At 38.4% G+C, this 12548-nt stretch overlaps 1 protein-coding gene across 1 annotated transcript in view; it reads left to right on the forward strand.

The window, feature by feature from the left end:
- The window catches only part of SEMA3A (semaphorin 3A), a 308087-nt gene that overhangs the window by 260990 nt on the left and 34549 nt on the right, over nt 1-12548 (forward strand). Inside the window, exon 15 of the mRNA XM_077469953.1 lies at nt 3073-3140. Coding sequence (XP_077326079.1) covers nt 3073-3140 — 68 coding nt within the window. The remainder of the gene's footprint in view (nt 1-3072; nt 3141-12548) is intronic.

Below are 12548 nucleotides of genomic sequence, written 5' to 3' on the forward strand. Positions count from 1 at the left end.
CTTTCTTATTTAAAGAACTATTTGGTTGCTGAGTTTGCTGTCATTTGTATTTTTATACATGGCTTTGGCTGCCCAAAAAATTATTTGGCTAAAACAGAGATCTATATTTAGGGATGAGCCCGGTGTTCGATTCAAACCCATGTTCGAATCGAACATTGTCCGTTCATTGAAACCAGAACTTTGTGGGCCGTTTGCATCAAATTCGTGTGATACGAACGGCCCACAATGCACTGCGCCAGTCGTAGTGCATTGCTGGCTGATGATTGGCCAAGCATGCACTGTGACCCCACATGCTTGGCCAATAACAGCACCGGCAGTGAGGAGAGCCATAATTGGCCACAGGTTGGATGCCTGTGACCAATTACAGCTCAGGGGGTTTAGTACACGCCCCACACTATATAAGGCCGCCAGCGCGACGGCCTTGTGTAGTGTGTTGCGGCGTTCATAGAGAGAAGGATAGGCAGGGACAGTGTGAGCTGTGCTTTACTTCTTTAGATAGCGATGTTACAGTGAGTGTAGTGTCCAGGGAGAGAGCAGGATAGGCAGGGACAGTGTCAGCTGTGCTTTACTTCTTTAGATAGCTCTGTTACAGTGAGTGTAGTGTTCAGGGAGAGATCAGAATAGGCAGGGACAGTGTCAGCTTTGCTTTGCTTCCTAACCTAGCGCTGTTACAGTGGGTGTAGTGTGCCTCCTGCACAGCATACACCTGAATCTACCCCCCTCCCATTGCTGGTGTTGTGTAGTTGACTTGTGCAACACAGGCATCTGCCTAACAATAACATAACATATTTTGGGTGCAGGGTTCCCCTTAATATCCATACAAGACCCAAAGGGGCTGGTAATGGGCTGGGGTAGGGGGGCTGATGGGGTAACCATGCCATTTTTCTCAAAGATTTTGATCCATATTGCAAGGACAAGCCATTACATTAAAGCCACAATCAGTTTTAAATGGCTTTTTTTCCTTTACAAATGTAATTTTGTGCAGGGTCTGTTCTAAACATGGGAAACACATGCCACTTCAGAGGCATACTTTAGACACCCCCCCAGGTACGATATTTAAAGGAATATTTCACTTTTTTTTTCACTTTATGCATCATTAAAATGACTGCTCCAGAAAAAACTTCAGTTTTTAAAACATTTTTTTGCATTGATACATGTCCCCTGGGGCAGGACCCGGGTCCCCAAACTCTTTTTAGGACAATAACATGCATATTGGCCGTTATAATTAGCACTTTAGATTTTGAACGTTCGCATCCATTGTAATTAATAGGGTTATAACGTTTGTGCGAACTTTCGGTCCGTTCGCAGGTTCTGGTGCGGACCGGGGGGTGTTCAGCTCATCCCTATCTATATTGTATGCATATAACCATCTTTATGTTTCATATTTCACAAGCGCCAAAAGTGCTAGAAAGTATTTAGTTAAGCTCTTCATTTGCTGTATTCTGCTTTTCTGATTGCAAACAACTGTTGTATAAGTATTAGGAAACACAGATTAAAGTAAAACTTCTTATAGTCTTGTATTCTTTAAAAAGATAATGATGCCACTTTAAATTCTGTGGAACTGCAGGAAAAGGCAAAATACCTTTCTGACAATGCTTCTGTGTCTTATCGAACAAAGCGTCAGCAGTCACAGCTTGAGATGTAACTTAAATCAATATTTCCAATTGGCATAGAAGGAGCTGCATACACTTTCCCAATAAACGTATTCTGAACAGAATCTATCGATCCTTGTGCAACATGTTATTAGATGTGTAAAGGACTTGATAAAAACTATTACATGACAATGGATGACAAAGACCACTTGTCTAGATCTGCTATATCAAATGTGTAACTGCTTGAACGCACTCTGAGAGTTGCATGCATTTCTGAAAGAACATTCCCTTTGAGAGAGTCTGCAATTATGACTTGAAACGCACTCATTTGACCAAAAAATACATTTTGTATTTAACGTGCACTTATAAAAATGAAAGAAAATAATTATTTGAGAAGTAAATTGATAAGATATGCAGTGTATGCCCATAGTTTGCAGCAGAAAACATCAAGCAATGTGATTTAGTGTATGAGTCATCTATAGCTATCTAACAACTTACTTTCTGCAAAAATAGTTGAACAGTTGTTGTCTCTTTTCTATTCAATCAAATACTTTCCATTATTAATACAGGACATAAATTGACTAATTTTGGCTAGTGGTGACTGTATTGGGGAGTGGTAATGAGCAGAGGAATTTAATAACTTTTTGCAGCATTCAATCTAAAATGGTTTTAAATTGTTGCTATTAATGAAGTAAGTGCTTTCTCAATTGGTCAAAAAGTAATTAGACTTGTATAGTGCACCCATTCAAAAATCACCTGTAGCTGAAAAAAACGTGTTACCTATTTGTAGACAAGTGGGAAATCTCAACAAAATAGAGATCTGTGGATTTCTTTCACCCTGTTGAATTTGAATTAAAGTTAAACATAGGTGTAAAACCACATCTTAAAGCAGTGGGAATGAGGCCATAAATGAACTGGAACAGACCCCAACATATATTGGTTGATCTCACCTCCGTAGAACCCAAGAAGCTAGCAGGTGACCTAGCCCGAGTAGCTAAATTATGCCTTTTGGGCAAACTGGCCATTTAGATCTGTTTTAAGCAAAGCAGGAGGTGCAGGCTTCTTAGATTAGCTGAAGGTGCTCTGTATTTGTTCTCAGGCAGCTTTTGTGAAAAGTTTCAAAGATTAAATTAAAGTGTATCTTTAGATATGAAACTGTGACTATAATACATAGTATTTCTTTAAAATGTCCATTATTTGATGAACATTTGCATCATACTACTTAGTTCTAGTCTAGGATTGCTGGCATACGTTTGCCCAAAAATAGAATGAATCAGTTCTTTATCTTAATAAAAATATCTTCATTGTAGCAGTTCTAAGATTGATTAGGAAGGTGTAGGGTAGGAGTTAACAAATTGTAACAAATCATTGAATGACATAAAGTCTATGTCTTCAACATGCTAGACCAAAACCTGTCCAACTGATTTTTTTCTCCATTCTTTGAACAAAACATTAAATATATATTGTTCTCAAACCTTAGGCGTACAAGGCGGCAAGATATCAGAAATGGTGACCCACTAACACACTGTTCAGATCTACAACACCATGGTAAGTGGAGAACATATTCTATTGTGAAAATTTGGAAAACCTGAACATAGTGTTGAAGAAGTAGATGTAAGCTTGGTATGACCTTTGTTTTTTAGCTGTAGGTTTTGTATTTCCTAAGCCTAACCAGGCCTGTATTGAATTATTTATTACAGTTTAAAAACAATTTTTTTTTTAGTCTTTCAAGCAAACCTGTACTGCCTTTCAGGATTTTAAAGCACCACCTTTCTTGTCTTTATAGGGATCATTGATCATGTATTGTATTTCCAACCAACAATGTATAGATCTAGCAGAGTTTAAATATTGCTGCCATATTTTATGTTTGTGACTTTGCAAGTGTTTTGTGTCCTTGCAAGCAAATGAAGGACAGAGTGGTCCACATAATATATATCATGGGCAGACTTTTTATCTTGAGTCATTGCATAGAAATTGCACACTATTCTTTATTTGTGATTTAGAATGTCTTTCCTGTTATGATGACAATCTTAATCTCATCTTTGCAACATTTGATCAATTGCTGTATCGTTTTATTCACTGTTAAGCCTGTTATAGGCCACTTTAAGAGATTTTTTTTAATGTCCTTTTATTGGGTACATTATAACTTTCTTTTGGAATCACAAATGAGGGCTTATTATGGGTCCTTCGGTGTGATTATCATTCTTTTTATTGTCTTTTTGTAAGGAGAGCAACATATGTGTTTTATTATGGTATATATTATATAAAAGAATAGAGTTATTGCATTCATAAATTCTCAAAAAATGTTCTTGGCTATAGCTTTTCTGGAAAAAACAAAACAAAACAAAGACAAACTTTTCATGGAATTAGAAATTGGAACATTTTGAGATAAAAAAAATCACCTGTACAATGTACTACATTTTTATTCACTATATATATATATATATATATATATGTGTGTATGTATGTATGTATGTATGTATGTATGTGTGTGTGTGCGCGTGTGTGCGCGTGTGTGCGCGTGTGTGCGCGTGTGTGCGCGTGTGTGCGTGTGTGTGCGTGTGTGTGTGTGTGTGTGTGCGTGTGTGTGCGTGTGCGCATGTATGTATGTATGTATGTATGTGTATATATATATATATATATGTATGTATGTGTATATATATATATATATATATATATATATATATATATGTATGTATGTGTATATATATATATATTTGTAATTTGAAATGCTTGAATAAATCCACTGATATTTAAGCTTAAGGCCACATCCCCAAATCAAATTCACTAGCATTTAATGCCACCATTCTGATGCTAACCAACATCAAGCTCTTCCACAGTGGCCTTAGCAAGTTATGAGAGAATTGGGGGCAGAGACATTAAAGGGGTTGTAAAGGTCCGTGTCTTTTCACCTTAATGCATTCTATGCATTAAGGTGAAAAAACACCCAACAATACCGCCACCCCCCAGTTCCCCCGTTTTTACTTACCTGACCCCTCGAAAGTCCTGCAATCGCCCCCAACATCCTCTTCGCTGCTCATCCTGGCCCTTGATTGGTTACAGTGGATGGATTGAAAGCAGTGCAGCCATTGGCTCGCACACCCAGCCATTGGCTCGCCTGTTGCCAGGGTGTGTAAAAGTGATCGGGATGCTGTACAGCTGCCTGATCACTTCCATATTCCATCTGACAGTCAGCTTGTCAGATTTACAAACATGCCTGACTGTTGTAGCAGCTGAGAGTGTGCATGACCCCCCCCCCCCCCCCCCGTCACTGCTGCTGCCATATTGCATAGGTTGGTGGCAGATAAAGGGTAAACTGTAGGAACACAACCTACAAATGAGCCTTTATGGCATTGATGTTCTATAGCCTTTTGACTTTTTTCAGGTTAACAGAGTGCATTCTTCAGACAGTCCATTTACTGACATAGTATGCTCCCTGTACTTCAGACATAAGAAGAAAAAGCGAGTTTAGTCACCACTTGGCTACACCTATCTTATTAGGAGTGCACTGATTTCCATTTTCCACAGAAGAGGTTACAGCTATCAAATGGTTAACTCTTTCAGTAGAAAGAGGTTAATATTGGTTGTGTAGACCTAACCTACAACAGGCATTGCTAACCAGTAAACCTATAGCTGTTGTGGAAGGGTTTTTTGCATTAGAAACAGATTACAATAGATCCATAACAGCAGGGCCCTCTGATTCCTCATGTATTGAATTGTATTGTAACTGTACTGTCTGCCCTCATCTTATAAAGCGCTGTGCAAACTGGAGCTATATAAATCCCATATAATAATAATAATAATAATAAATACCACATTTTCATGAATTGAGGGACTGCCATTTTATCTATTTGTTGTATTTACTGTATGCATATAAAAAAAACACTTGATGTCATCAATAATATGGATTTTCCTGAATGACCCATAATGAAGAATGGGGTAGCCTCAAAGTAAGGCTATATTTCTTCTTTTCTTTTCACAATCAAAATTTTTATTGAAAGTTAACAGAAATTGCAAGGTATATTTCATGCTGTAGTGTATTTCTTGCACATGGTGTTCTTACTAATTCGAGAAGAAATGTGAAATACAATGGCTGTTATAAAGCATGGAACCTCCACAGATTTTCAAATACGTAACTAAGGATGAGCCCTCGGGTCAGTTTGCACCAGAACATGCAAAAAATTCAGACGAACACATGAACACCGTTAAAGTCTATGGGACACAAGCATGAAAAAGCAAAAGTGCTAATTTTAAAGGCTTATATGCAAGTTATTGGCATAACAAGTGTTTGGGACCTGGGTCCTGCCCCAGGGGATTTGTAGCAATGCAAAACAAAAGTTTTCAAAATTGACAATTTTTGAGTAGCAGTGATTTTAATAATGCTTAAAGTGAAACAATAAAACTTTAATATTCCTTTAAACATTGTGGCGAGGGGGAGGGTCTATAGTATGCCTGGCGGCTGTAATGAATTGTTGGGTCTTGGCAATATAGATAAAACTCATTGAAAAAATGTATGATTATTAGTATAAATGTTCCTGTCAAAATTGCTGGTTATCAGATCTCCTTTTCTCACACTGTGACAGCTTGTAAGGAAAGGACAGCCGATAACCGACAAGTCTGTTTACAATGTGATCATCTGTGATTGGACACAGTTGATCACATGGTAAAGGGTCACTGTGATTGGCTCTTTACCTCAAACTGTGATGAGCAGGGTCTGAAGGGGGCACACAGGGGGATGGGGTTCTGGGAGGATGTCAATAAATGACCTCTCAGAACAAGCCGACCGCTCGTTTTGCAACTATTTAAAACTAAATTAGGTGCCCGGCTCCCAGAGCTGCATGTCTGGGGTGACTGGCAATAGGAATTGCTCACGCCTGGGAATGAACTGACAGAAGCCCAGGAGCCAGGATGAAATTTCTAGTCACTGTGGTGACCTGGCATCTGGGATTTGCCGAGCCCTGAGTTAACCTATTTGTGCATTTGTGCCAATTACAATGAGTAGAGATCTTTTTTGGAAACTCACTGTAAAACATGCAGTTTTTTTTTTTCTTCTACCCTTTACATGGCTTTTGTTGAACAGGACATCAGATACAAATTGGCTAAATGTAGACAGGAGAACCCTCTACTCAACTGTGAAAGAAACAGGATGCTGACTGTTGTTGGCTGTTGTGCTGATACAAATGTTTGTAATTTAAATTATCAACTTGAAACAAATATGTAAATCAAGAATTTCCTGGGTTTGAATGAGTGTGAAAGCCAGACAACATGCATTTTTAGAAGGAGCCCAGCGGCCTATATGTTTTTATCAGTTTTGGTTTTCTTAGTGAATGAAGGACAGATGAAGGAGCATTTTATTTCTAATCAACTTATTTAATGATCATTTTTTAATGTTTCCTGCATTTTCTTTGGACCTCTTACTAAACAACTGTGAAGGGGTTAACAATTAACATGTTCTCCAGTGGACAAGTTACACATAAACCCCCAAAGCCCAGTACCCCTTCTTGGGCCATTGGTAGTGTGAAAGACATTTTTTGAAGAAAACAAATCTGGGGCCCGACAGATATTATCCAGGGAATAGATCTTGTAAATCATTGTGAAAACAGAATTTTAATTAATAATTTATCTCTACATGTAACTGTTTTAAAAATTGTAAGCAATCTCCAACATGAAACATAAACATATTTTTAAGGTTTATACAGCTGAATCTTGCAGTTGCTTGCAAGCATAATCATTAATGATTTGTAATGACAACTTTATATTTATGAATGTTAATGCCTGGATTACATCTAATATCCCTGGAATGCCTGCCTATTGGCAGTAAACTAAGAGTCTAAGTTATTGCATTTACAACCACCCTGTTGTTTAGAAGATATTGGATGAACTTTGTATTGATCCTTGGTATTTCATATTAGTTCAAGTGAAATGGTTGTAAACCCTATTTTGTCTATTTAAAACAATGTGATTAACTTTTACGTTACCTCATATAAAAAGGTTCGTTCTTGACTGATTGTCTCTGACTATTCCACTAGCTGTAATATTTGATGATTCAAAAATATATGCATATACCGTATTGGCGTACAACACACACTTTTTCACCCTGAAAATCGCCTGAAAATCGCGTGTGCGTGTTATACACAGATCGTTCAATTCTGGCTGGCTCGGAGGGGGCAGGGAGGGGGTCGGTACTAGCGCCGACAGATTGCATACAGTGAGAATCTCCTGTGTACTCGACGGCCTCTGTAATAGGAAGTCCCATCTCCTGGGCTGGTATTGTTCTGTCTATCATAGAAGGTGGGACTTTGTATTAAAGAGGCCGCCATGTAAACAGGAGATTCTCCTGTATATGGTCTGTCAGTGCTCGTCCCGCCCCCCTTCCTGTCTCCTCCGAGGCTGCAGATGGGCATTTATCATGCTGCACCGATGGCAATTTTGAGGCTTCATTCATGACAATGGTGAGGCTGCATTCATGGCACTTGTGAGGTTGCAGATGGGCAATGGTGAGGCTGCATTGATGGGCACTAAAAAACAGGAAGTTTCCCCAGGGGTTTTTTAGCAGCAGAGGATAAAAATGGCTGATGTAAAGAATAATTTATTTTACAGACAATAATAATTACAAATGAACAATAATGAATCGTCCATATGGGTGGTGCGACACAAAAACAGACATGGAACATCACTCATAGCAAGGAACACCCTATGTATATACTTGGTTTGCCAATTGTATTTGTAACATATGTATCCACATGAAAAGCCCAATGCATTTCGACCCTTGCAATTTATGGTTTCTTCAGGGGCATTTATATTCAATGGGTAGATAAAGACATGAGGATGTATCAAACAAACCAGCATTGCAGGATTGTAATTGTCCAGTGATCCGATCGCTGCCGCACATCCCCCCGCATCCTCCGGGTGGGCGCATAGCCCACCGAGATTGCAGGGGACCACGTTCATTATGTAATTATTATTATTATTGTTCATTTGTAATTATTATTGTCTGCAAAATAAATGATTCTTTACATCAACCATTTTTATATAAATTCTCTGCTGCTAAAAAACCCTGGGGAAACCTCCTGTTTTTAGTATACTTTTGGGTTATGCAGCTTTGGGGGCTCCCATATTGTGTTTTTCTTTCATTGATGGGCACTGACCCTTATTTTGCTTCACAGTTCCTTATTTAAAAAAAAAAATCCTGAAACTTCACTCTGAGCCCTTGTACAAACGGTCGGACATTCCGACAACAAAATCCGTTGGATTTTTTCAGGCGGATTTTGTCTGAAACTGATGTTGCATACACACGGTCGGACAAAGTTGTCGGAAAATCCGATCGTTCAGAACGTGATAACATTATTTTCTTACGGCGGGACTATGTTCAGGCTAGTAGCCAATAGCTTTGGTCTTGTAATTTGATCTGAGCATGCATGGAAGTTTGTCCAATTGGAACTTTCTACTAACAGTCGGACAAAGTCCGATTGGACCATGTTGTCAGAAAATGTTATAGCCCAGCTCTAAAACTTTGTCGGTCGGATATTCTGATGGAAACAGTCCGATGGAGCCCACACATGGTTGGATTATCCAACAACATGGTCCGATCGGATATTTTCCGTCGGAATGTCCGACCGTGTGTACAAGGGCTTAAAGTGAAGATGCGTTTTATAAAACAATAGTATTTTTGCTTGCACTTGATTGGATGAAGGGAGTCAGGAGAACTTCATCTCATTCATTAAACTATGTTATTATTATTATTAAATGGAAAGTCCTTTGCAAAGTGAAAAGCCTATTTGCCTTTAGTACTGTAAATCAACCCCATAGTGTCCAAAAAAAAATAATTGGATGTCTGCTATCTGCTGTATTCTGGATGGTTTTATTTTATATTATTTGTTTTGATGATTTGATTAATATATTTACGTTCTTTTAATAACATATGGTTGTAAAAAATGTTGTTTTTATTTTTTTACGATAATAAAGAATATGCAATTAGAGGTTTGTGTCCAAACAAAAAAAAAAAAAAAAAGATTTCAACATGTTGGAAATTGGTATTAGGCACCCTTGAGGACTCCAGCCTGTTTGTTTGGTTTTGCAGCTGAGTATTCTTGTTTCTCACTCAAATGAAAGCAACAAGTTTATCTCCACCTATTTTGGAACTTAAGCCCCATACACACTATCAGATTATCTGCTGAGTTTTTCCTTCAGATTTACCAAAACCATGTAGTAGAAGGGCCTGCCTGATTGCATACACATTGAAACTCCTAAGGTTTGTCCTCATATTATATGGTTTTGGTAAATCTGAAGGAAAAACTCAGCAGACAATCTGATAGTGTGTATGGGGCTTTAATGTCCCAGCATGTCCTGAACAAGTTTGCCAGAGAGCTGGTGAGGAATACAGAGATGTACACAGCAGCTGTAGATCTGCAACTTAAAGTAAAACTATTGGCAACACTTTTTTTTGCATTTTGGATAGCGTAAGGGAGGAATATAACCCGCATCAGATTTTTTTTTTACAATCTCTGTTTCATTTTGGATATTTCCCTTCACTTCCTGTCTCATAGCCAAACAGGAAGTGAGAGGAAATCCATTCAAATTAAGGGAATTCCTTGGGGATCCCCAGGTCACTAAAGCTAGTGTCCCCATTGGAAGATTTTCCCTCTATTACTTTTCTGGGGACAAACCAAAATGTGGTATTTTCTTTTTCTTTCAATTATAACAGTAAGCAGGATAAATAAAATGGGTGAATCTCCTTAATGGGGGCACAGAAAATAAATAAAAACTGTCAGGTGTTCTAATCTATCTCCCTTCTATGTAAAACTGAAAAAAAAAGTTTTGCATTTAGTTATACTTTAACTAGCTGGCAGTTAAAATCACACCTTTTAAAATAATGGCAAAAAATGGTACAAATAGAAAACTTAATTAAAGCATGGTTTACGGTAGCCAAAGCGGGTAGTCAGAACAAGCCTGCAAATCAGAAAGCCAGAGATTAGTGTAGTTGGAGGCAGCAGACAGGATCAGGAACCAGAAGGGATGTCAGCCAGGCAAGTATTCAACAGGAACACTGCAGAGAGTCTCTTGATATGTTTGACCAAGGCAAAGACACAGGAAAAAATGAACAAGGAAATTTAAATAGCCAAAAGGGGCTGGCTGTAGGCTGGAATGACGAGCAGGAAATGATTACCAGGTGAGCCACAGTGGAACGATGAGTACTGGCAATTAACCGACAGCTGAGCAACCTGGGAACTGAGAAGGGAGGGCTGAGAACCTAGCCCTGACACTAGTACTGCTTTACAGTCAAGAGCAGACACTTGTCTGCCTATATGAAATCGAATTGCAGACCCGAGAAAAGAAATACAGTATATAAAAGAAACCAAAATGGGAGCTTTTCAATCAATTAACAATAAGCACTGATAACACAAAATTGCATTTTCCAATAGCAAAGACGATCTTTCTTTATCTGTGTCTAATTATAAATCAGAGGTCTCAGTTACATATAGGAATGAGCCTGATGTTCGAGTAGAGTGTAAGTTCGAGTTGAACATTGGGTGTTCGCCGAAGAGCGAACATTATGCAGTGTTTGTGGCCAATTCCAAAGCCGCAGAACACTGTGCTTGGATAAGGGTCTGGTATGGATTTTGGGGGACCCCTATGCAATTTCGTTTTAAAATTTGGTGCAGGGTTCCCCTTAATATTCCCCTTAATATTCATACCAGACCCAAAGGGCCTGGTAATGAATGGGGAGAACCCATGCCATTTTTTTCAATGAGTTTTATCTAAATTGCCAAGACCCGACAATTCATTACAGCCTCCAGGCATAATATAGACCCCCCCCCCCCCCCGCCACAATGAATATTTCATTTTTATTATTTCACTTTAAGCATTATTAAAATCACTGCTACAAAAAAAATTCAATTTTGAAAACGTTTGTTTTGCAAATCCCCTGGGGCAGGACCCAGGTCCCCAAACACTTTTTATGACAATAACTTGCATATAAGCCTTTAAAATTAGCACTTTTAATTTTTCATGCTCGTGACCCATAGACGGTGTTCACGTGCTCGTCTGAATTTTTTGCATATTCTGGTGCGACCTGAACCGGGGGCTCATCCTTAGTTACATATTTGAAAATCTGTGGAGGTTCCATGCTTTATAACAGTATTTCACATTTCTTCTCTAATTAGTGAGAACACCAGGTGCAAGAAATACACTACAGCATGAAATATACCTGTTAACTTCCGATAAAAAATGTGATTGTGAAAAGAAAAGAAAAAATATAGCCTTACTTTTAGGCTACCCCATTCTTCATTATGGGTCATTCAGGAAAATCCATATTATTGATGACATCAAGTGTTTTTTTTTATACAGTAAATACAACACATAGATAAAATGGCAGTCCAACAATTCATGAAAATGTGGTATTTATTATTATTATTCAGGATTTATATAGCTCCAACAGTTTGCACAGAGCTTTACAACATGAGGGCAGACACTACAGTTACAATACAATTCAATACAGGAGGAATCAGAGGGCTCTGCTGTTATGGGTCTATTGTAATCTGTTTCTAATGCAAAAAACTCTTCCACAACAGCTATAGGTTTACTGATTAGCAATGCCTGTTGTAGGTTAGGTCTACACAACCAATATTAACCTCTTTCTACTAAAAGAGTTAACCATTTGTTAGCTGTAACCTCTTCTGTGGAAAATGGAAATCAGTGCACTCCTATTAAGATTGGTGTAGCCAAGTGGTGACTAAACTCACTTTTTTTTCTTATGTCTGAAGTACAGAGCGCATACTGTGTCAGTAAATGGACTCTCTGAAGAATCCACTCAACTTACTGTTGACCTGAAAAAAAGTGATAAGTCTATAGAACATCAATGCCATAAAGGCTCATTTGTAGGTTGTGTTCCTACAGTTAACCCTTTATCTGCCACCAACCTATGCAATATGACAGCAGCAGTGACGGGGGGTCATG

Source organism: Lithobates pipiens, unplaced genomic scaffold (genome assembly GCF_037356315.1).
Source record: "Lithobates pipiens isolate NorthernLeopardFrog02 unplaced genomic scaffold, aLitPip1_a1.2 Scaffold_8, whole genome shotgun sequence".
NCBI lineage: Eukaryota > Metazoa > Chordata > Amphibia > Anura > Ranidae > Lithobates > Lithobates pipiens.